Here is a 25,864-nt window from a genome sequence, read left to right as displayed (position 1 = left end):
CTATCTCTAAAGAGTCATCAACAGAATATTCCAGCAGCTAAAATCAGCAATACACTGACCATCTCAGTTTTACTGAACTTGATCAGTAAATTTACTTGATCATCAATTCATTGTCTTAATTTATCTAATGAGAACAGCCAGGATTTTGAATCAAAACACTTTCCTTTAAAACCACTAATGAGATAGCTGCATAATCGTACTTCTTTCTCCATGTCAATGGGGATGCTCAGACTTCCATAACAAGCAAGGCTTGCAATTTCTAAAAATAATCACATGTAAGAAAATGCTGGGTGTTTACACAAAATGAATAATCATATTTGGCTTCTCAAATAAAAACAAAATTACCCATACCAAACCTTGAACAAGGAGGGAAAAATATTTCCAGCATAAGAAAAAAGGTACAAGGAACATGGAATGTAAGAATTAACTTTCAGGGTGTCGGCTTAAAATAAAGTGGAAAGTGCAGCCTGTTTACATTAGAACCTAGATACCCAAAATCTTGTAATATTCAAGGTTCAGGATCAGAACAAACAGTAGCAAAACCCAAAACATGTACAAGTATTGAAAGCAGGGTAATATTTTTCAGCTATGCAGCTGTTCTTTCAACCTGATACCGAATGACCACAACGTCCTTACTAATTGGCACAATGCTGGGCTGCCTCTCCCTGTCTCAGTGTAAAGAAACTAAACACTCTCTACACTGGCTATTTCCTTATTAATGGAGTTCACAATTACCTCAGATAATTGAAGCAGGGCTACAGTCATGGCTACATTCAATAACAGATTTTTGCCCAGAGTCAAATGAAATTTTGGGATGGGGGCCTAGACTGGCAAAGCTTTAGGAGGGTGACAGAGAGAAAGGATGAAAAGAAAAGAAAAAAACCCACAACTTACCCAGCATCTACCCAAAGTGTTCATTCCTCTAATTAAAACTATCAATGTCAAGTACAAGCGCATGGCTATTCCCAGGACAAAAAACCAAAACATTCTGCTAGCTCAAGTCACACCACTGCCCTCAAGCTCAACATCGATCCTCTTATCAAAGTTTACAATGCAGCATGTTCAGATTTGAAATCAGTGCTGGCTTGGTTGCCAAGGTAACCATGATAGCATTCATGCCATTAAACAGATATTAGTAACTGTCCGGATGACCTGTAAACAAGTATGGACAGGACCTTGGGGGTGGAAAAAAATTGAATTCTGGGACAAGGGCAACACAAAGCTAGAAACTGTGTCCTCAGAGTTTGATTTTGGGCAAAAAAAAAAAACTCAGTGTAAGAATTACAGCCCGGCAGGCGGAGAAGTGTTTCATAACATTTCGCCAAACCCTATCTAAATAACTGGCATTTCAAAGGCCAGAAAGAGGAGAGTGCAGTTTGGGAGAACAAACACTTCTTAACTTGGGTCCGATCTCTCCGTAACTTGGGACTGGCACAGTCTGATCACATTCTAGCTGCGGGGCTATGATCTGGTACTTAATTCTATAAGCAGCAACATTTCAGACCCTACTTGAACCTTCTGACCTGTTTAAATCTGGTGCAAGCTCTTCAGGCTACACAGCCTCTATTTGTCTCATCCCCCATTGTAGGCCTGTCAGGAAACCTTATATTCCTATAGGTGGAAGGACGGATGGAATATCAAGCCACGGGCAAAGGGATCTGTCTATCAAGTTTGAGTCGAAGACATCTTGTAAAACCAGCACTATTATCCCCCACCTATATAAGCAAGCCACTATTTTGGGAACACACTTCGCTCCTTCTGAATTTTGAGCCAATTGTCCCGATCTGTAGTTGGAGACAGCACTGGCTCCTGTGGCTATTAATAGTTCAGCTTTAGGCAAGAGTCCAAGGAACCAGTGATATTCAATAACTTTTTATCAAAACACACATTCCCGTGTGGAGTCTTTGCTCAGTGTCTGACACCAGGCTGCATTTAAAAACCCGTCCTATGTGGAAGAAAACAGAAAAAAGCATCTAAAGTTTTCTCTTTATAATAGCCTCACTGCCTTTTCACTCTGAAGAGGTTGGTTAAAAATAATAATAATAATGATAATAATAAAGGTGGAAAAGGCAATGTTAACAACTCATTTTTAGGGCCAGAACAGTGTAAGGATGACCATCTGCAGGGCGGGGTGGGTTTTTCGGAGGGGGGGTGGTGCAACATTTGGGCACAAACAGCTCTGCAAGGGTGCAAAGAAAAGGTGCATGAAGGCAGGGTCAAATCACGTACAAATCTGGGCTTGGATTATTTTATTTTGGGATTAAAGTGATTTTTCTGTTGGGCAGAAAAAGGCCCATGTGCTCTATAATACTGACTACCTGAACATCAAAACCTGTGACTACATGTGGGCAGGGAACGTGTCCATTTATTATTGTACTGTACTCTCCCAAGTGATTAGTACAGTGCTTTGCACATAGTAAGCGCTCAATAAATACAATTGAATTGTAGTGAACAATGACTGGCCGTCTCATGGGACACAAGTGTTTTCTGAGAGGATTTTAAGAATGGTTTGTTTCAGAGCCACACTTGCACAGCACCAGGTTCAAGCTAACAGCCAAGGCTAATATTTTTGGAGCCATGGCCTATTATTCCACCTAAAAGTCTAACCGATGAAGACTTCTGATGTCAATGCCCTTGCCTAAATGACAAACTAAAAGACCAGGCTTTCCCATCCATACCCTAACCCTGTCCTTCTTACTCCCTGCTGTCTGGGAGTAACAAAGGCTCCATAGAATTGATAATGCTACTGTATACGGGGAAAAAGCAGGATTACAAGGAAGATGTTCTTTTCACAACCTCATTATAAATCATGCCTGCCAGGTACTGTTGACTAACAAAGCAATTGCTGAATAGAAACTGTTTCTGGAAAGGGGAAAACAGTTTCTTTAAGGGGATGAAATAAAGCTTCTTTTCCCTCTTGGACTTGGCAGCGGAAAAACTGATCTAAATGACAAATCTTCAGCAGATAAGACGAAATAAGTAGAAGCATTCCTGGGCAAAAACTATTAAATGGGGAAGCTTCCTGGATAATAAAGAGCTTTGTTCAAGGACATATCTCAAAGATAAAAACAAAAAAAAAAAGAGAGAAAAAAGGCTTATATAGCCATATCCTGTTATTTTTTCCCCAGGAGGTGGTGGGATGGGTTAATTAAAGAAAAAGATAATCCCAAAAAGTTATAAGCCATAAAACAACCTCATTTGTATCACTCTTTCATTATAGGTTAAATCAAAACTATATCTTCATTTTCTGACATCTTACAATGAGAAAACAGGTCAAAATGAAATACTGGGTAAGATCAGGACTGACCTTTAAATCTGAGAGAATATACGGTGCACTGAAAATTCACAAAACTGGATTCACCCACTCTTCCAGGGCTGAACTGGACTTTGAACAGTGACCACCACAAGAAAAAGTCATCTCTCTAAATTCCACAGTGGATGTGGACAGCTGGATAAAGCATCCAAGTCCAGAGATGCTTTTCACCTGACACAGGAAATCCGAGGTCGTGCTTGAAATATTTGTTTGAAATGAGTTGTCAGGTGTCAGATGTGGGTCCTGGGAAACTGACTTGTCTTAACTCTTTGTCATCAGTCATACTTCCTAGTCAGGCACAGCCTTGTCTTCCCTACACCTCCCCTACCAGCATCAACAGATCCTCTCATCTGATCATGAAGTAGGGATACATATTCGCTGCCCACTAATCCCTGAATTTCAACCCCGGCTACAAAGTGGGTAAGGGACTGTTGTGCAGCAACCAACTGGCTAGAGCTGGATGACTTTGTTTGAAAGAACCCACCCCTTAGCCTGGTCCATTGTTCACCCAAAAAATGTAACTGCTGAGGTAAACTGGCAATGTGCGGCCTAACTCCTGCTTGGATGTTTCTCTTTTGCTAATTACTTTCCCTTTGATTCCTTGGGTCTTTTGTCCCAAAAGTCCCTCTCATCCATCCCCTATCTCCGGTTTCTATCTTAGAGAGCAGCTCTCCCACTGCCTGAGGATGGACCTTGAATTGTCTAAGACTGCAAGCTCCCTGAGGAGAGCCCCAGTGCTCAGTACAGTGCTCTGCATGCGGTAGGAGCTCAATAAACACCACTGATTAGGTGACTCACTGATTAGCTCACTGTGTACAGGAAAAGTGTCTGTTGTACTCTCCCAAGCACTTAGTATAGTGCTTTGCACACAGGGCTCAATAAATACGATTGAATGAATGAATGAGCAGGTTTAGTGGAAAGAGCCCGGGCCTGGGAGTCAGAAGATCATGAGTTCTAATCCCAGCCCCACCACTTGTCTGCTGCGTGACCTTGGGCAAGTCACTTCACTTCTCTGTGCCTCAATTACCTCATCTGGAAAATGGGGATTAACAATGTGAGCCCCATGTGGGAAAGGGACAGTGTCCAACCCAATTTGCTTGTATCCACCCCAGAGCTTAGTACAGTGCCTGGCAGATAATAAGTGGTTAAGAAATGCCATAATTATTATCATTATTATCATTATAGCGGCACCCCAGGACCAGCCACTGTTATCTGATGAGACCCCAGTTTCTTGAAGTCTGGGTTTCCAGTTTCCCTGCTGGTATTACAAATGTCCTAGCTTCTGCTATTTCAGGAAGGTCCCAGTCCCTGGCCACCATCTTGGGGAGCCATGGTTTCGACACTAGGACTTTCCCTCCCCTGCTTCCCACTCCCTAACTCACCCCCCGACCACCAAACTAAGCACGCTTACACGGAAACAATTTTAAACTGTTCACATCGACAACACAACCTTTCATGCATGGAGTCCGACAGCGTTGTGCAAACAGACAAAAATCAAAACAGCACACACAGCCTGGAGCAAGGCAGAGAAGAAATGTATTTCATGGGGAGTCAGAGTTTTTTAGTAAGGGAGCAGCCGGTGTCATATGAAATGGGAGGGAATTGGTCAGTGAAGGTCAACATAGCCAAGTGACCTGGAGATGAATGACTGTGGTTCACGCTCACAACGGATGGGCAGGCCTGCGAGGTTGGTGGCAGGGAGGGGGAAGAGAAAGAAGGCGCCTGGCATGGGGAGGGGCTGCAAGATGTGATCCAGGAAGCCAGGGCCAGGGCCAGAGCCAGTCCATGCAGTGTGCCCTGGGTGGGAGCAGGAGAAATCAACGGGATACTTTACCAATAGCAGTGAAGCTTCTTAAGGGCAGGTGTTATGTGGGGGAACTGTCAAAACACCCTGAAATATATCCAGAGTTTGGAGCAATTAGCAAGTGGAACTAATCTTCCAAGGCCTGCAACTGCACTTTTAGTAGGAAGCAATATTCTAAACGGAGAAATTGGTTATTTTCCAAGACACGTGATTAAAACACAGCACTTTCCTGAATAAATAAAAAAGAGGCATTATCCAATTTCAGAACCACAGTGCCAAACATTGTCCAGAGGAGCATCTCTGAGCTGTTTTCCAGATGAAATGTCTACTCTGCTAATGTAATTGCCAGCCTCGTGGGAGCAGCAGCTCTATAACAGAGGCTGTTGGAAAGAAAGTTGGTCAGGCTTATGTCCGAATACATTTCCCATTATTTAAATGTGCTTCATTAGCCACACCACCTATTCATCAGTAATTCACACAATTTGCCCCAGCATTCATAAGGGTAAGATGTACTCAAAGTACAAAGGAATGCCTAACCCGGACAAAACGCCAAAGCTAGGATATCCAGCCACAAACTGGATATTCTACTTCCCTTTCAGAAGTGCAGAAACTTTTTAGGTCACATTCTATGGGCAGAGAAAAAAGCTGAACTGATAGAAATATCTACTGCTGCACTTGGATAGGAACATCACTGCAAAATACATAGCTGCATCTTTAATTCGATTTTGCTATCTTGAATGGAAATCTTGTTTTGACAAAAGGTAATGGAATTAAAGGACCGTTTGTTTCCTATTAGCCTTCATTTTGGAAATAGAGAGCCTGCATTTTCTAATTGCTGGCTTCATGCTACTGCTCAATTTCAGGTTAAGTAGTCTCCCAGTTTTTACTTTTGGCTCCAAAGAATAACACCCAGTTGGTCAAATTATATGCTTTTGGTTCTTTGTTTAGAGAAAAATCACTATATTTTCCAGTTCCAGTGATGAAAATCCAAATGACCTACACAATAACATAGTTTATCAGTACCAGTAACTAGGAACGTGATATATTACTAGATTTAGAAATCAAGCACTGACAGATACACAAGAGGAAGAGGGAAGGTTTTGATGCCGTTCAGTATTATCTGCTGAATATAAATGCATATACACACTACTTTTATCCACACTAGAAATCTGTCTGTATAAGAAATCTAATGTGAGTCATCACCACATGCTGGTCTCTATCTTCACGACACAGCATGGGCACTATTCTAATGATTGAATGAATGAATGAAAGGTCACTTTGGCCATAAATAGGCTCCATAAGTAAAATTCTTGTGCCACTTTGCAGTGCGCTACAGCCCTGCCCACCAACTTATTTGCTGCCCCCAATGGCCCAGCAGGAACAAGAAAGTGTGAGTCCTATTGTGCAGAGTTCAAATCTTCAGGCAACGTCTCAAGACAGAGGCTCATTCATTATTTTCAAAGGGAGACTCCATCATCATCATCACCATCAACATTGTTGTTTCCCTTGGACTAAATCTACATCAAATACCCTCATCATCAACCACTGGCCTATTTCCTGGACAGAAGCAACTTGGGTATTTAAAACTCCAGAGAATTAGGGGACTGATATTGGTAAAAATGCCAATTATTTGCACTTTTTAAAAATGGTATTTGTTAAACACTATCAGCCAGGAATTACACTCAGAGCTGGGATAGATACAAGCTAATCAAGCTGGACATAGTCCATGTCCCACTTGGGGTCCACAGTTAATCCCCATTTTTCAGATGAGGTAACTGAGGCACAGGGAAGTTAAGTGATTTGCCCAAGGTCACACGGCAGACAAGTGATGGAGCTGGCATTAGAACCCAGGTCCTCAACTCCCAGGCCCATGTTCTTTCCACTACACTGGCTAAAGTAGTGCAATTCCAATCAAATTGTTCATTGTTTAGAACAGATAACAGATTATGAGGTTTTTTTAAATTAGAGATACATATGCCAGACACAACCACATACTACTAGAGCCCCAAATTTTCAAATAGGAGCTCACGCTTTTGAAGGAAATTAGAACTGCAGTTACACAATCCATTCCCTTGTAGAACTCTGTCTACCTTTTTCAAAGGGGACAAGGGAGGCTAACTATTAATAATAACATTAAGCCCCTATTGTATGCTAACTGCTGGGATAGATACAAGACAATCAGATTGGATACACTCCCTGCACCAAGTGGAGTTCATTATCCCCATTTTACAGATGAGGAAATTGAAGGACAGAGCTGTTAGGTTAGTTACCCAGTTACATAGCAGGCCAGAGACAGATCTCGGACTAGAATCCGGGTCTCTACACTCCCAGACGTGTGCTCTTTCCACTAGACCAGTGGTCATTTTAAGTCTACGTAAAAGTTTATTCCCTGTCCTCCAACCCAAAGACCCTCACAAAAACTGAGAGGTAGCCAATGCTTTGGTGCATTCCATAGCTGCGTAAACTGCCAGTGATTTGGGATGCAAGCGGAGGCCACTTTTAGGAAGTGAGAACCTGCTTTTTGAATTTGCTGTTATTTCCCTTCATGACCTGTTTATTTCCTTTGAGGGAAAACTATAAAAATGCATCATAAAGAGTAATCTGGACTCTATAATTTGCCCAAAACTTTCTTCAATTTGTTTATTTTATAAGGCCATTTCCCATTCCTCATCTCCCTTCCATTACTGAAATGATGTAAGCCTGGAGCAGTGAGCTGGAGAGACTATAGGAGTTGTTGTTATTTAAAATTCAGAAGAGATGAATGAGGGAGGGAAGGAGGAATTTGGGGGAGGAGGAGGGGAAACAAGTGAAGAGGAGGAGTAATTTACTGGTAATCTTCAGAAATTTACAGGATATGACACTCGGGATGACACCTGGGACAGAACAAGCAACACTTGCCTGAACTGCAGGCAAAATATAAGGAAGAACCTCATGATCTTATGGAATAACAGGACCATGTTGGCCAGCCAAAGATTTGTGATGTCTTTCTAGGAGAGTTAAGAGAATACTGTTTCCTTTGTGGGACTGTCTTGGGCTATTTCTTACTTAGCAGCAACCTTCCAATGCCACAAGTCTATCTTCATGCAGTTCCTGAGTCCATGCACAAGCCATTAGGTTGGTGAAAATCTGCACAATGATTTTACAGAAAAACACAAGCCTTGCCCTATTGGATCAGACCATGAGTCTGTTTAGCCCCAGTGGCTAGCTATGACAATGGCTTCAAAGGATATCCACCCTCACAGCTGGGGATGTACCAAATGACTTCCCTGTAACACATTACAGATCTTTTGTCCCCGTGCCTACTTAACCCATCTCAAACCTCTGTTATTCCCTGACAATCCCAACCTTTCCACATAATGAGGAGCAGTGTGGTCTAGTGGACAGAGCACAGGCCTGGGAGTCACAAGACCTGAGTTCTAAATCTGACGCTGCCACTTGCCTGCTGTGTGACCTTGGGCAAGTCACAACTTCTTTCTCTATGCTTCAGTTCTCCCATTTGTAAAATGGGGATTCAATACCTGCTCTCCCTCCAGTTAGACTGTGAGCTTATATGGGACAGGGACTGGGTCTGACTTGTATCCACCCCAAAGCTTAGAACAATGCTTGACAAATAGTAAGCACTTAAAAACACAATAATAATAATGATGATAGACTGTGAGCTCATTGTGGGCAAGGAATGTGTCTGTTGCTGTTGTACTGTACTCTCCCAAGTGTTTAGTACAGTGCTTTGCACACAGTAAGCACTCAATAAATACGATTGAATAGTAATCATAAGAACAAAAAGACCCATTACGAACTTTCCTGTTGAAATGTCTTCTTTTTTGAAAATGGTATTTGTTAAGTGCTTACTATGTGCTAGGCACTGTACTAAACACTGGGGTAGATACAAGATACTCAAGTTGGACACAATCCCTAACCGATTCACATTCTTAGTCCTCATTTTACAGATGAGGTAACTGAGAAGACTCAAGTTTACAGCGAGGAAGAAGGCAATGGTAAACCACTTCCATATTTTTACCAAGAAAACTCTATGGATACATTACCAAAATAATTGCAGATGGAGGTGGGGCATTATGAGAGAGATGTGCCTATTGGAGTCACTATGGGTGGGAAACAATTTGACAGCATAAGACAAGACAACTGAGAAGTTAAGTGACTTGCCCAAAGTCACACAGCAGAGACGTGGCAGAGCCAGGATTAGAACTCAGATCCTCTTGACTCCCAGGCCCGTGCTCTTCCTACTAGACCACCCTGCTTCTCATTAAGCCATGCTACTTCTTTTCTGCTTCTACAATGATCTGGAATTCCACATGTTTACCACTCTCTGAGTGAAGAATTTACTTTCAAAGTCCTCGGATCTCTGCTTGGCTTTGCATTGCTGCTTGCCACATATGAGATCAGCAATCCTCAACTGGGCGAGGCCACACACCCCTAAAGACAGTGTTCAGAGGTTTCTGTGCCATTCGGAGGGTGACTCTGTCTTCAGGTGCCAGAGGGTTGCCAGGAAATACTGGAACATCCCCAGGATATGCAGGATTTTGGTTCCTTTCATTGTTTTAAAATTCTTTGACGCCCGTGCCCAAGACTAACCTACTGTTTACAAAGTAAAAAGTAAAAAGTCATCCTACAGAACCGAATATGAGCCAAAAGCTCCAGAATTTATTAGAGTGGGGAAAACCCTCCAAGGCATACATACCTCCAAACAATTTAAGATTTAAAAAAAAATTCCCAAAGAGCTCTTCATTGAAGTATTTCTGGAGATAATGTGTCTCAAAAAATATTGTTTTTGACAATATGGCCCACTTTGGAGATGGCAACAGGTACTTTTGCCTTCAGTGCAAACATAGACAACCCCTTATCAGCTTGTCTGATCACTGAACAGAGCTGGGAGAAAGGAAGCACAGCCCTGTCACCACTTTCCCCCTATGAACAGGCCCTTCTCTGGATTAGTTTGGTCTACTCTTTTGGCTCCACAGTAATATTACTCAAGCAGCGAGGCACACTCAAAAAAGAATCTTTGTGATCAGATAACTCTTAGAAATCAGGCCTTCAGGTTACTTCACATCATGCAGATTTTATGTTTTCTGCAAGGAACTCCTGTACTTTGAAAAAACCCATAGGGTTCGGTCAATGTGGCAGACTAAAAATTATTGGTTATTCTCAGTCAAACCCAATAGAAAATCATCCCCTCAACTGACATTCATTCCTCAGATAAAAATATGTGTATATACACAAACACACATATGTATGTGTGTGTACCCACTTTGCCAAAGAAGGATATTTTGTGATCTTGCCTTTTTAACCTTCTGCATCTCCTTTGGTTTCTGAGAAAGTGAGAAAGAGAGAGAGAGAGAGAGAGACGAAGAGAGAAAGAGCAAGAGAGCGAGAGCGTGTGTGTGTGTGTGTGTGTGTGTGTGTGTGTGTTTGTCTCAGGTCCCTGTTTTCGACTTCAACCTTTGCTATTCGAAAACTCTCCTTGGGGCAGGAGACTGTAAACATGGCGATTGTGTTCCAAGTTCTTGTCTATGAACTAGCAAGAGTTAATTTTGTTACTAAAGCATGTTCCAGACATACTTGTGATTACAGAAAAAACATTCCATAGCTTAAAAATGGATGTATGTATAATGCACTCATTTATAACTAGTTCCATAGAAAGTTCAGTAATACAGGAAAAAAAACAAGCTAAAGTGAATTGCAGATTATAATGAAATATTCCATTGGACAGGAACAGTAATTATGATTTGCACAAACATCACCTAGTAAACAAAATACATTGTTAGAATGCTGTAGTCAAAAAATATAACTTTAAAAGTTCAAGCAAGGAATAGGATGGCTACTAGTTGGCTAGAATAAACTTCTTATTATTGAGTTTATTATTTTAACCAAGGCAAAATGACTATTCTTTGAAAGGGACTGGAATGCAGTTCTGACTAATATTTCTGTCCAGAAGCATGGATAGGTTCTGTGACAGAATGTGCGAAGCAGGGTATAGTGGAAAGAGTCCGGGCTGGGAATCAGAAGACCTGGGTTCTAATCTCTACTCTGCCACACGTCTGCTGCGTGACCATGGGCAAGTCACTCAACTTCTCTGTGCCTCAGTTATCTCATATGTAAAACTGGCATTACGACCGTAAGCCCCACCTGGGACATTGTATCTAACCTGATTAGCCTGTATGTAACCCACCACTTAGTACAGTGCCTGGTACACAAGTAAGCAGTTAACAAGTAACATTGGAAAAAAATGAAGAGGAAAGGAAAACAAGAAGTAACCACACTTACTAAATGGATTCTAAAATAAACCAACATAAAAAGACACAGATCCTCTTGAAAGCATTTGGATGTCTTAGAAAATTCAAGTTGGCTTAAAATAATCCTCACTTGATCATACACAGGAGCAGGTGATGGACAGTATGCCACCTTTAATACTGGGGTGAGGTGCTTTGCAACTGCACAAGTCAGACAAGTCTGGTTCCTTGATTCTACCCCAGCACTTAATACAGTGTTTGGAATATGGTAAGTGCTTAGCACATACCACCATTATTATTAAAAAGGAGAAGATCTGAAATTTTATGCAAAATTCATCAATTCAACTGATTTTGATTTTAGCACAATTTCAATAGTGCAATAAAAACGTAGCTCCACTGACAACCCTGAACAAACATTTCAGGACTCTGGTCTGTGGGCTCAGGATAGGTATACAAATGACACCATCTGAGGAAAGGTGTCCTGAAATTTTTAGGTTACACCACACATGCCAGACATAGCATTTGATAAACCACCTTTTATCACTGCATGGGCATCTTTTAATTAAGCTTTTAGAAGTAGCAGACCTGAATCTTTATTCTTGTGAAAACATTCTCTTTGCAACTACTGCTCAAACACTGCATATGGATGTCTGATTTTAACCATAATTTCTTCATTTGCTTCAGGAAATGAAGCATAAAATAGAAAAATGTCATTGACTAAAAAGAACAAAAGACGGGAACATCAGGAAAGGAAGTGAAGGCGGCTTGGTGGAAATAGCACAGGATGGGGAATCTGGATGCCCATTTGTCTACTCTAACCCTGGGCATATCACTTAACCGCTCTGGGCCTCAGTTTCCTCATCTGTTAAATGGGCATAAGATAGAGGGTTCATTCAATCGTATTTATTGAGTTTTCTGTGTGCAGAGCACTGTACTAAGCGCTTGGAAAGTACAATTCAGCAATAAAGACAGACAATCCCTGCCCACACCAGGTTTACAGTCTAGAAGTTAGCCCATGGTGTGGTACAGGGATTGTGTCCAAGGTTATAAGGTTATAATCTTATTTCTACTTCAGCAGTGAGCAAATAGGTGCATTATATGCATTAAATGCCATATTTATAATTATTATGCACATTCACAGAAGAAGGAAAATTATTTCCACACTGCAAGAAGAATCCTAGGTGTGGCAAGGCAGAAACAGAAAGGCATCACATTTTAGTGTCCTGCAACTCCTGAGTGTGCTTTTATATGAGGGTCTTTTATTATTATTATTGTTAGTCCCTGTACATAAGCATTTTCAGGAATGAATTAATTTCTTTAAATCCCTGGATTATATCATTTAGTCAACTGCTGCACCAGTATGACTGGCTAGAATAAGTTAACAACTTTAAACCACCTAATGAGCTCTAAAGTAATATATGAGGTATCTCACAGCATATAGTGTTTTGCTTCTAAGTAGGTCACACTTGGCTGAGAAAAAAAAAATCTTAACTTTCTGGCATCTAAGGGATTGATCTCTCCAGCTGATGATGAACACATTTGGAATTAATGTGTGGAGGAATTTTCCTTTTAGCTACTGGAGTATAAAAGCCATGGGTAACCTATTTAAAAAGAGACTAACTAAATCAAGGTGACAGAGAAAAGTAGCTTGAATATCTTAAGGCACTCAGATTTCTGGGCCAATACCCTTTTTGGTGTTTCATTTTCACAATCTCTGCTTTCTTAAACAGAAAAGAAAAAAAGGACTGTGCTTTGCTTAGTAGTTTGGAAAACAGTTTATGGAGGATTTTGGAGATTCCTGAAAGAGAATTATCACCAAAATAAAAATAACATTTTTAGAAGCTACAGAGCCCAAGGTCAAGAGTGTTTGACTCCATTAATGTCACCATTAAAATACAGGGACAGCAGATGGGAAGCCAAAGCAGGGCTGCCTAGCACGACAATAATTTAAAACATTCCAGGGGAATGCAAATGTTGGTGTTAGCCAGAAAGCCGGAAAGGAAGACAAGACAACGTAAAAACTTGAGAACACTGCTCTGTCTTTCCCACCCGCAGTATAAATTCTCTTTTGCAGAGACCTAAAGGCTTTTGGCTTGAAGTGTTTTAGGCAAGATTTTATTAAAGGGAACAATGACAGGGTGCCACGGTGCACTGCCCTACTGAGAGCTGGAAGTTGTTGCTTGACTGCTATTTCTATCTGGGAGGGGAGTGAGGCAGAAGAAGTGGGAGAAGGAAAAGGTCACAGTGTTCCTGAGATTTGACCCCTGAAACTCTAGGGGAACTGAAACCAACCTGGATCCGAGCCCCCTCTCAGAGAAGCAGTGTGGTCCAGTGGAAAGAGCCCGGACTTGGGAGTCAGATGACCTGGGTTCTAATCCTGACTCTGCCACTTACTTGCTATGTGACCTCAGGCAAGTTACTTCTTGGTGGCTCAGTTTCCTAATCTATAAAATGAGGATTCAATACCTGTCCTCCTATAGACTGTGAACTTGTCCCTGTGGGAATAACTTGTATCTACCCCAGTGGCTGGCATATAGTTAATGGTTAACAAATGAAATGATAATAATAACGATGATTATCATTATTAAGTGAGGGGAGAGAGATGGTGTTATTGATCTGTAGGCCTGGGTGACTAGATGGTCCTAGCTGAAACTGCCTTCCAGACTCCCAGAACTACATTAGAACCAAGGAGGTCTGGAACTGAAGTTTCCACAAAGGTTCTGCCTCAGAATTCTTGAACCTAGGGGATCTCCTCCCAGCACCTGGGAGAGTTTTCAGTACTCTACCAGTCTCAGCTATGGGAGTGAGAGTCAAGCAAAGCCCTATCCATTCCATTCCTAGCTTGGGCAGTGCCTGGCGAGTGGAAGGCAATCTGTTACAAGTCAAAACTCACCCATGCTGGGTAGCAGCGGCATGAGAGAGAGTCGAGGGTGGAGACTCGAGTTTACTGAGCAGAAGGTGGCAATGGTAAACCACTTCCATATTTTTACCAAGAAAACTATATGGATACACTACCAGAACAACTAAAGAAAGGAGAGTGGGGTGTTCTGGGAGAGATGTGTCCACGGTGCCGCTATGGGTTGGAAACGAGTCAACCGCGTAAGACAAGATAAGGGGGAACTCCTCAGCTCCGACGGGATCTCTGGATTTACTGCCTATAGACATAGAAGCCTTCCCCCTCCCCCAGACACACAGATCATCTCTGAATCAACGCCAGTCCAAATGGAGAGGTTCAGGAAAAACAAAAATCTCCCAATCGCAGGATAAAGCCCAAGATGATGGTTGTGGAGGATGCAGTGCTAAACCCCTCCACAACATCAGTAAGACCACCTTTTATTCTCCATTCAAACTGCTAGTTTTGCTGATCCAAGAACTTATCCTACCCCGCCTTGACTACTATAGCCTCCTCGCTGATCTCCCCACACCAGTCCATATTTCACTCTGCTGCCATGATAAAAAAAAGGGAGTTCGAATCATATTCATTCATTCATTCAATTGTATTTATTGAGCGCTTACTGTGTGCAGAGCACTGTACTAAGCACTTGGGAAGTATAAGTTGGCAAGATATAGAGACAGTCCCTACCCAACAACGGGCTCACAGTCTAGAACGGGGAGACAGACAACAAAACAAAACATGTGGATAGGTGTCAAATTGTCAGAACAAATAGAATTAAAGCTAAATGCACATCATTAACAAAATAGAATAGTAAATATGTACAAGTAAAATAGAGTAATAAATCTGTACAAACATATATACAGGTGCTGTGCGGAGGGAAAGGAGGTAGGGCGGGGGGGCTGGGGAGGAGGAGAGGAAAAAGGGGGCTCAGTCTGGGAAGGCCTCTTGGAGGAGGTGAGCTCTCAGTAGGGCTTTGAAGGGAGGAAGAGAGCTAGCTTGGTGGATGTGTGGAGGGAGGCAGACACGTTCCCTGCACATAACAGGCTTACAGTCCAGAGACAGTTTAAGTCTACATCATCCTTCAATCAGTGGTATTTATTGAGTGTTTACAGTGTGTATGGCCCTAAACTAGGCAAGTGAGAGAGTACAGAAGCTCACTATCTACCAACTCTGTTACAATTACATTTTCCCAAATGCTTAGTACAGTGCTCGGAACACAGTAAGCATTCAATAAATACCACGGATAAAAAAAACCCATTGGTTGATAATTAGATTGGACACAATCCTTACCATCTGAGGTGCAGTGGAAGTAGCTTGGTGTTAGAGGAATAAAGTGTGCAAGCTCAGTTGAAGTAGGACTGGAGTGACGAGAAGTAGGAGGGAGAGAGATGATGGACTGCCTGAGAAGCAGATGCTGGAGGAGATACAACCTAATCAAGTTGTACAGACCCTGTCCCACATGGCGCTCACAATCTTAATCCCTACTTTACATCCCTAGGAGAAGTAGCGTGGCTCAGTGGAAAGAGCATGGGCTTTGGAGTCAAAGGTCATGGGTTCAAATCCCAGCTCCTCCAATTGTCAGCTGTGTGACTTTGGGCAAGTCACTTCACTTCTCTGTGCCTGTTCCCTCATCTGTAAAATGGGAATTAAGACCGTGAGCCCCCCGCGGCACAACTCTCCTCAAAAACCTCCGATGGTTGCGTATACATCTCAGAAAACAGAAACACCTTAATACTGGCTTTAAAGCACTCAATCACCCTTCCCCTTTCACTGATTTCCTAAAACAACTCAGCCTGCTCACTTCGCTTCTCTAACACCAACCTACTCACTGTAACTTGATCTTGTCTATCTTGCCACTGACTCCTTGCCCATATCCTGCCTCTGGCATGGAACTCCCTCCTGCTTCATATCCGAGAGGACACCATTCTCACTACCTTCATATCCCTACTAAAATCACATTTCCAAGAAGTCTTACTTGACTAAGCCCTCATTTCCCCTACTCCCTATCCTTTCTGCTTCACCCTTGCATTTGGGTGTATACCCTTTATTCATCCCAACCTCAGTCCCTCAGCACATATTTGGATATCTGAAATATATATTAAATTTCTGTCTCCCCTCTCTACCCCCTAAGCTCCTTGTGGGCAGGGAACATGTCTACCAACTCTGTTATATTGTACTTTCCCAAGCACACAGCTCAGTGCACTGCACACAGTAAGCACTCAATGATTGACTGATCAAGTCCACCGTACATTCTGAGGCCCCAAGATGCAGGTTTTCCACAAGTTCCTTTAAAACGCCCTAATGCAGTTCATACATCTGCTAATTCTGTTGCATTATACTCTCTCCAGCGTTTAGGACACTGTTCTGCACATATTAAGCACTCAATAAAAAAGATTGATTAGTATCTTATAACACAGTTCTGCTGCATCATTTGTTGACAGTTGATTTGAGGATGTGTTGGGGGAGTGAAATAATCCTTTAGGTTCTGGATGGCAACACCTCGAGTGGAATTGGATCGGCCTAGAATTAGCTTACCTGCCATATGCAAAACGTCTGTCTTTGTGGTGATCCCCAAAAGTATCCCACAGTCGGAGAGAAACACTTACTTCATCCACCACATCTCGAGATCGTTCCAAGACCTGAAACCGAATGAAAGTAGAGCAACACAGGACATTAGAGCAGCAGGATTAATTCCACTCATATCACTACTGGTATAATTTGCAGCCATCTGGTAAAGGCACATTAGATGCTTTTTTTTTGTTTGCTCATTTTCTATTCCCCTGTGAAGGTGGGGGATGTTTTAAGAAGAATAAATATTGCATTTCTGAGAGCAGTTGAACAAAATGAATTGATGAGTGCGAGATTTCCAAGATGAGCTCGATTGGGGTTTTGCTTTCTTTCCTAAGTCTCCAACAAGGTTAATGTTATTCTGACCACCCCAGCAAGCCTACTCTGATCAGACTGGCAGTGTGCATTGTGCAATTTAAGAAATGGACATCTTACCTCTTGGCAGACACGGTACTGATCAATTGCCCATACCGTCGGTACATGAGTGGCCAGGAGCTGATACTGGGTCAGGGTTGTATTGCATGCTCTGGCACAGATCAGGCGAGTTTTCCCTACAGCGTTGTCTCCAACCACTACACATTTGATGGTTTCGACGTTGGGCCTTTCGTAATCCATGTCAGTGTCCATTTATCAAAAACTGCAGAAAGAGAATCTTGTTAGAATGTCTCTCAAAAATCCCTCTCATGTCTGAGGGTGACCAAAGTCTTGACTCGCCAGGTCCTCCCTTTCCCCCTTTCTTTTGCAGTGCTCAAAGTCACAAATGAGAAGTTTAACCATTACTGAAAGTCAGGAGAGGCTCCTTCTTATACCCCTTATAAGGGCCAAAACACAAAATTGTTGTTCTGACCCTGAGTAGTTTATTCTATTATTTTCTCTTTGGTTTTCTGCAAACATAAACCTGTGTGCTAGAGCTCAGTCTGGGTAGAACCAGGGCTGCTAGTACAAGTTTGAATCTCTTGAACTGCTTTTCACATTGATGATCAGCTGGTTTAACCTTTGGCATTGTAGCATCCACTGGCCCTGCCAGCTGCCTGTTGCATTTTTGATCTTCAAGACAATCTAGTATCAACTTAGGTAAAATGTTCTCAATACACTCTACAGTGTCACGGAGCAGTCTACACACTTACTGCAGAAGAAAAGCCACAGTGCCCATAAATAGGAACTTTTACCCACTAAAAGTAGGTCTTGGAAAATTGTTTGGTTTCTTTTAAGAGGCGGACCTTTCCTATATAGCAGAAATATTTTAGTTTTGCCCACAAAACTATTCCATAAATTGGAGAAGGATGATGTTTTAATGGGTAGGAGCCAAATGAGTTAAAGCCACTCTCCAAACGGAGTGAGTTGTTTACGTTTCTATGTCTCTATCCTATAAGTTAGGATAGAGGTCTGGGAGCCAGAAGGACCTGGGTTCTACTCCCAGCTCTGTCACTTGTCTGCTATGTGGCCTAGGACAAGTCACTTAACTTCTCTGGGCCTCAGTTACCTCACCTATAAAATGGGAATTAACACTGTGAACCCCATGTGGGACATGGACCGTGTCCAACCTGAATAGCTTGTATGTATCCCAGCGCTTCGTACAGTGCACGGCGCTTAGTAAACGCTTAACACATACCTTGAAAAAAGAGCTTTGGATTGGGGGTATACTGAGTGGAATACTACCAGAGCCTGACCTTGGCCCAAAACAATTGATCAATTTGGTGAGTGACTGACAAGACTGAACAGAGTGCATGTTCACTAATGTAGTTGGCACAAGGCCAGGGAGGGTGACTGGCCCTTAAAAACATACACGAAAACATAAAATGACAGTGAATAGCTGGAAAAGTGGGTCAACAGCAATGAGGGTCAAGTTCAATTTGATGAGTACATGAAAGTCTGTTAGTGAGGAAAAGAAAACCACAAAAATGCATTGTGGGATTCAACTGACCATCCAGAATAATAATTGTATTTACTTCTCATATGTGAATTTTCTACTTAAATAATGAAGATTGTACCTGCTAAGCGCTTACTCTGTGTGAAGCGCTGTACTAAGAGCTGGTGTAAATAGAAGACAATACACTGGTATTAGTCTCTGTCCCCATGGGATTCCCAGCCTGGCAGGAGGTAGAACAGATATTTAATCCCCATTTTAGAGATGAGAAAACTGATGCACAGAGAAGTTAACACCCCAGACAAGTGGCAGAGCTGGGGTTAGAGCCCAGATCCTTTAACTTCCAGGCTCAGACCCTTTCCATTAGGCCAAACTGGAGTCTACGGACAGAGGTAATAACAACAGGTTATTTAGGGTAAAACCCTAAAATTCATATCCTGAATGGGAGACTCAACCTGAAGGAGCCATCTAGATTAGACATTAGGAAAAATTATCCAACTACACGAGTTGCCAAGGGAGACATGGAATATCCTCATCTCATTATTTCAAAGGAACAGTGAAGCAGTTACTTGTCTGTGGTTGACTGGTTGCCGCTTAGCCTCGAGACAGAGTGGGGACGGAGAAGATCACCTCTGGAGATCTTTCCAGCCAGGTGATTTTATTTGCGTCACTTTTTAAAAATCAATTTTTCCCAGAGGAAAGTCAATGCCAGACAGGCTGAGTTTGGAACTAAATTGCTCTTAGAGAACAAGTGTCTTTCTAAGGACCTCACACTCTTTACCTTGCATTCTCCCCAAAGAGCAATGCTGAGGGAGAAAAAATAAAATTATAAGACTTTGTTTCTTTAATCTCTAGCAATCTTCTCTGAAATGACATTTGCTGCAGATAGCATTATGATGCACACCAGAAAGAAAAGAGAAGTTGAGGGCAGTAAACATTAATCCCCAAAGTCATTTCTTTTAAGCCATAAACCTTACAGGGAAGTTTTAATTTTAAAAAGACTGAACTACTCTTATTTTGGGGAAGATTTTAGAGTAACTGCAGTGACATTTAAAGAACTTGAGAAATTTCCAGTGTTATGTTTGGCCAGTTTGGGGTAATTTCGTTTTCCCATTATGAGACATTTGCCTGCCACTTGATAAGTGGTACTTGATAAATGGTGGTATCAAGTGGTACTTGATAAGTGCTACTTGATAAAAATGACCTCGCTAATTACAAAGCCGCCATCTCTTCCTCATGCAATCTTTGGAGGCCTAAATTAATGACTTATAAAAGGACTGTGAGCCCGCTGCTGGGAAGGACCATCTCCATATGATGTTGACTTGTACTTCCCAAGTGCTTAGTACAGCGCTCTGCACACAGTAAGCGCTCAATAAATACAACTGAATGAATGAATGAGTTGTTGATATCCCTGAATGTGACATGACCACTGGATTCTGCTTTATCTGCCACTCAAGTTGTTCCAACCTAAACAAGGTAGGGACTCTCCCGTAGACATCCTCTCTGCCATACCCACTGATTTCAGTTCAGGGGCCAATCCAATTCAGTTCCAGAGCAGAGTTCAGTGGACATGGGGCCCAGGCCAAGATTCAGCACCATGAGCGCTAGAGACTAATTCACTTGGGGGGACCTGTAGACCAGGCATTAATGTAGTAGCATTTCACCATTCTACAAAGTAGCATTTAAAATGTGAGCAGATAATTAGAAAATAAATAAAAAAGTTTAACCACCCGTTGCCTCTTGCCAACCTTTATCCAAACTGGAAGGGAGGAGGATTTGACAGATTTTAAGGGCTGGTGTAATGAGTCCTTACAAGTCCTCAAGTCCTAACCCTGAACCAGGTATTTTTGCTCTCTAGCAATTTAGCCTTATATCTAGCCAAACTGATCTTATTACCTGTGTGTCCATGTACACCCACACCAATCAACTCTTTGTGTGCTTCACTCATATATGCACTCACTCTCTTAGGTTGGGGAGATGTCTTCTATAGTGGTTTACATTTTACACCACCGATCTTCATTAGGCAAGAAGCTAGAGGCCTTGATATTCTACTCATGTGCTAAAGGTATCTGGGCTAGCGTATGAACTTACCTAGCTTCAGAAGCTCGCTGGACATGGGTAGGCAGCCTACTCTGAAGCAAGACCTTCTCAGACAGTATCCTCTGAAAACCTTTCAATCCCTCAATCTGCTACAGAGCTTTGTTTTCTCCACCACATGAGGACAACTTGAGGAAAGCAGGAGTTTCAGAGGTTCAGGCCCCTGGTGTGTTTAAGTCAGAGATGAAGAATAGCTTGAGCAGCCTTTTTCTAAGCAAGTGAAAGAACCTGGTGCACTATCACTTGCATTCCTCAGACTCTGTGAGGGAGAGAAGAGGCAGGTATCATCGTTTAACTGATTCCTTTGGTTTCAGCTATAAGTCAACAATATTTATGGGCAGAAGGATCAGTAAAGTTTACAAACAAAACACAAATGAGACCTTTGAACTCTGGAAGGAAGATCATTCTACAGTGCTCTCTGAAGAGCAGAAGGGAATGGAAGGCAGTCTTAAGAAATGTCAGTAGACTAGGTGATATTGCACAAGGATAGTCACTTGAGGAAAAGTGACCTTTAGATGCAGCTGTGATCAAACATGCACATTTGGATTTTTCCTCACAGAGCATTTTGGCAAGCAGGGGGATAAGTACAAGAGGAGGAGGGGACCTTAAGTAGTTAGTTTTTTATGGGGAGAGGGGGAGGAATTTAATCTTTGCTCACTTCCCCAGATGCCCCTTACTCTGCTGTTAATGGTAAACCATGCTGCTGTAAAGGTAAGCTCCACTGTTTCTGGACTGGCTTTGAATCTGAAATATGAAATTACACCTTTGAAACTGATTAGGTTGTCTTCCTCAAATGCACCAGTCTTACTGGTTCCAGATTTCTTGAGCGAATGAAAGTTATAAATGGGAATAACACTCAATCTGAGAATCTGAAATCTACGCAGTGTCTCCCAACTAACAGAGAAGAACAAACCTTGTAAATACTGACATCGCAAGACAGACGACATGGATTCTGGGTTCTCTCCCCAATACTTTCAGCTCCTCCCCTGGCTGCCAGTATGGGGGAAATAAAACCTTTCCATTGACTTTGGGCGAAACTTGGAAAGGAAGATCAGAACTTTCCAAGAGGTGAGATGAGAGATTTAGAGATCAAAAGTATACACTGCTCATATTACTGACTGCTTCTCCGGTCACCTTTGAGATCCCTTCTCCTCCGGTTTCTCCCTTCATCTCCATTCCCAGCCCCACCAAGATAGTCTTTCAATTGTGGAAAACTCAGGTATTGCTGCTGTTCTTGGATCCTTCCACTTACCTCATAATGGTAATATTATTAATAATACTGACAACACAGGCCCGCCCGACCTCTTTCCAGTCATCTTAAGCCAAGATATTTCAAATCGAATTAGGCAAAACAAGATACAATGCCCAACCCAGGAAACCACCACAAATAGTCCTGCTTCCAAAAGGCATTATTCACCGAACACAACCTCATAATATTATGCAATTACTACAAAAGAATGGATGCCTAGGCAATTGCCTCACAGAAGGCTAACGGGAAAAATTCCAGAGTAAGAGAGAGAGAAGAGGAGGGTTGCAGGTCTCACCTACCTCTCAAGACGATGTCTTAAGACTGTCTCCAGCTCCCATTCTACTGCACCCAAAACACAACCTTTGTGTTGAGGACTTACTTTGAGCAAACAGATCCCTGACACTGAAGTCTCTGAAGACAAGTGGCAGGATTTGACTATAGATTTAGTGTACTTAGAGTTACAACAGAATCTATGGGTCTTGGTTTCTGGTTTTTGTTCTAGTCCGGCCACATGGAAAACGAAGATAAGGAAATATTTCCCTTCTAGAAGTCTATAATGAAGCTTGGTGAATACCTGCCAAGCGTAGGCCTTGGCAGGCAGCTGGGAAACCAACACTCAGCCCCATTTAAGGTATGCATGCAAAAGTGCCTCTGAGGGAGTGAGTTCACATCTACCAAATTGGTAGAGGGTGTGAGGGAGGGATTAGATAGCTTTAAGAAACAAATGTTTGAAGAATCATTACTTTATATCCACTTCTCTGACCACTGCAAAAGCCCCAGGATCCTGGCAAAACCAAGGCAAATACAAAACCAAGAGCCAAAACTAAAAAGGCCAATTTTCAATGTGAGAACTTTCTCCAAACTGATCTGTCCTTTACGGTCGCAATCATTGGTATTCCCAGAGCTAGAATACAAACTCTCCCAGTGCCTCATGCTACTGGTAGAAAATAAGGCACCCTGGGTAGAGCAAAGACTTTCATGCTGTATAGCTGGCACTGCTATACAGACAATGGTATTTACTGAGTGCTTACTGTGTGCAGAACACTGTACTAAGTGCTTGGGAGAATACAACAGAGTTGGTAGACATGTTCACTGCCCACAATGAGCTTACAATCTGTTGTAATATACTAAGCAGCCACCTGATTTCCTTAAGGAGGCAATGCTCCTTTGAAAGTACCTTCCTGAGGGAGGCTCTATAGAATTGACTCTTTTTGTATCTATTAATGACATTAAAACTTCTCTGCACAAGCAGCACAGCCTAGTGAAAAGCACACTTGTCTGGGAATCAGAGGACCTTGGTTCCCCATTCCAAACTTGTCTGCCGTGTGACCTTGGGCAAGTCATACAACTTCTCTGTGCTTCAGTTTCCCCATCTGTAAAATGGACATTCAATACCATTCTCCCTCCCTAGTAGACTGAATCCCATGTACGACAGGGACTGTGTTCAATCTGATGAAATTGTGTAACTACCCCAGAGCTCAGAGCTTGGTAAATAGTAAGCTCTTAAATACTAATTATTATTGTTATGGTATCATGCTTGGCACTGCCCAGGAGCAATCGATTCTTGTGTACACACCCTGAAATTGAGGAGGAAGCACAGTACTTCTACTTTCATGATGCTGATAGTATAACATGGATTCAGAAAAGGACAGCTGTGTCAGGTACTGCGGGGAGGAAGAGGAAAGTAGATTTTTCGAACAATTATTTCCTCTCTAGACTGTAAACTCCTCGTGGGCAGGGAATGGCCAACCAATTCTGTTGTAGCGTACTTTCCCAAACCCTTAGTTCATAGCTCAGCACACAGTAAGCCCTCAATACACACCTCTGTTTGGAATAACTATTTAAAAATGCAGATACTTCAGGCCCCTCACATTTAGGAATCAGGAAGAGGAGATAATGAAAAGCCACAACATCCACCACCTCAGTTCATTCACTCATATTTATTGAGTGCTTTCTGTGTCTAGAGCACTGTACTAACACTTGGGTGAGTACAATACAACAATAAACAGACACATTCTCTGCCCACAATGAGCTTACAGTCTAGCATCAAAACAAGGATCTAAGACAAAGGAATCTGTTTACATCATCAGAAGAGGAATTTCCTTTGAGAAAGTGCTCCCAGGTGTTCCCGCACACTATCAAGAAAGAATTTGTTCATCATGCAGGTCTCCTGGATGGGCCGGGAACTGAAGGGAGGAGTTTGAGAAGTATTTGAGAATAGGGATTTATAGAATGTACAAGCTTTTTGAGTTGATGAAGCGCACTGAGCCAAACAGACTGGCAGCAAGGCTCCGAATCTCAGACAGGGCGAGGCAGCTGATGGGAAGAGTGTCAGAAAACATTTTTCAGAGACACAAATTGAGCCAGAGCAGCTACCAGAGGGTGAAAGGGGAAACTGTAAAATGTTTACTCGCTTAACATCAATGTTCCAGTCAGTAACAAAGTGGGAAGAAGTTAAGGAGGAACTGAAGCCTGTTAGAGAAAATGAAGAAAAAGAACTTAACCCTCTGCTACCACAACCTTTTGAAAATGTTTTACCTGTAGCACGGCAATACGAAGGTCTGACCTGTGGGAGAACAGTCTCTTAAGACAAGAAGACCAGCTGGCAGAGAAGCCCATCTGGATGGGCTTCAAGTGGTGTGGCTCTGCAGTCAGTGGAAAATTGGTGGGTCGGGTGGGGGGGGGGGGGGTGGAGTCACATGGCACACCAACAGGAAGCTAAAACCGAAAATGGCCAAGAGGAGGTATGGGCAGCCGCAGCAGGAGAAAGACAGACCAAAGCAGCATGGCCTAGTGGAAAGAGCATGGGCCTGGGAGTCACAAGGACCTGGGTTCTTGTCCCGGCTCTGCTACTTGCAGACTGTAAACTGAAAGGGTGAGAGGGAGGAGGAATTATGAAAACTGGATCATGTTCCTTCCATATATTTATGTCCTCAATCAACTGAAAGTATTTACTGAGTGCTTACTCTGGGCACACTGTACTAACCAAGCTCTTGGGAGGATTAGAGTTGGTAGGCATAATACTTGCCCTTATCGTCTAGTCCAGGAGATGAGCACTAAAATAAATTTCAGGTAGGGGATGCAAGAGAGTTTAAAGATAGGTATGTGAGCGCAATCAGTGGTGAGGCTTGAATATTCAAGTGCTTAGGAGATGCAGCATGGTCTAGTGGATAGAGCACAGGCTTGGGAATCAGAAGAATTTGGGTTCTAAATCCTGGCTCCATCACTTGTCTGCTGTGTGACACTGGGAAAGTTGTTTCACATCTGCTGACTGATTCTCTGTGCCTCAGTTACCTCATTTGTAAAACGGGGTATAAGACAGTGAACCCCATGTGGAACATGAACTGTTCCAACCTGATGGGCATGGAATGTGTTTGCTAATTCTGCTGTATTGTACTCTCCCAACTGCTTTGAACTGCACTCTGCACATAGTAAGTGCTCAATACCACTGATTAACTTGATTGATTAGTTACCCCAGCACTTAGTACAGTACCTGGCACATAGTAAGTGCTTAACAAATACCATAAAAAAATGAAGAAGTGCTGAAGGGGCACTTATGGGGGAAACTAGTTGTGGAGATGAGAGTAATCAGGGCAGGGCCCCTGGAAGAGATGTGATTTCAGAAGGGCACTGAAGAAGGAGAAAGCAGTAATCTGTCAGATGAACCTTCTCAACCAGAAACCACTGAAGAATATTACATCACGCATTATATCCTTGGAAATCTGAGAGAAGTTAATCAATCAGTTGATCAATGACACTTATTCAGTGCTAATTGTGTGCTTAACATTGAACTAAGCATTTGGGAGAGTACAACAGAATTGATAG

The 25,864-nt window shown here is 42.4% G+C and overlaps 1 protein-coding gene across 4 annotated transcripts in view; it reads right to left on the bottom strand.

The window, feature by feature from the left end:
* RHOBTB1 (Rho related BTB domain containing 1) overlaps nucleotides 1-25,864 on the bottom strand; it is a 94,944-nt gene that overhangs the window by 22,538 nt on the left and 46,542 nt on the right. For 3 of the 4 annotated variants that reach the window (XM_038744027.1, XM_038744028.1, XM_038744030.1), the window contains 2 exons: nucleotides 17,262-17,463; nucleotides 16,794-16,897 (listed from right to left, as the gene is read on the bottom strand). In XM_038744027.1, the coding sequence (XP_038599955.1) occupies nucleotides 16,794-16,897; nucleotides 17,262-17,453 (296 nt within the window). In that variant the 5' untranslated portion in view covers nucleotides 17,454-17,463. Of the gene's footprint in view, nucleotides 1-16,793; nucleotides 16,898-17,261; nucleotides 17,464-20,784; nucleotides 21,018-25,864 lie in introns of those variants that run through there. The other variant, XM_038744029.1, reaches the window with a different exon arrangement.

This window comes from Tachyglossus aculeatus, chromosome 3, assembly GCF_015852505.1.
Source record: "Tachyglossus aculeatus isolate mTacAcu1 chromosome 3, mTacAcu1.pri, whole genome shotgun sequence".
NCBI lineage: Eukaryota > Metazoa > Chordata > Mammalia > Monotremata > Tachyglossidae > Tachyglossus > Tachyglossus aculeatus.
This window is presented reverse-complemented; position numbering and strand designations above follow the sequence as displayed.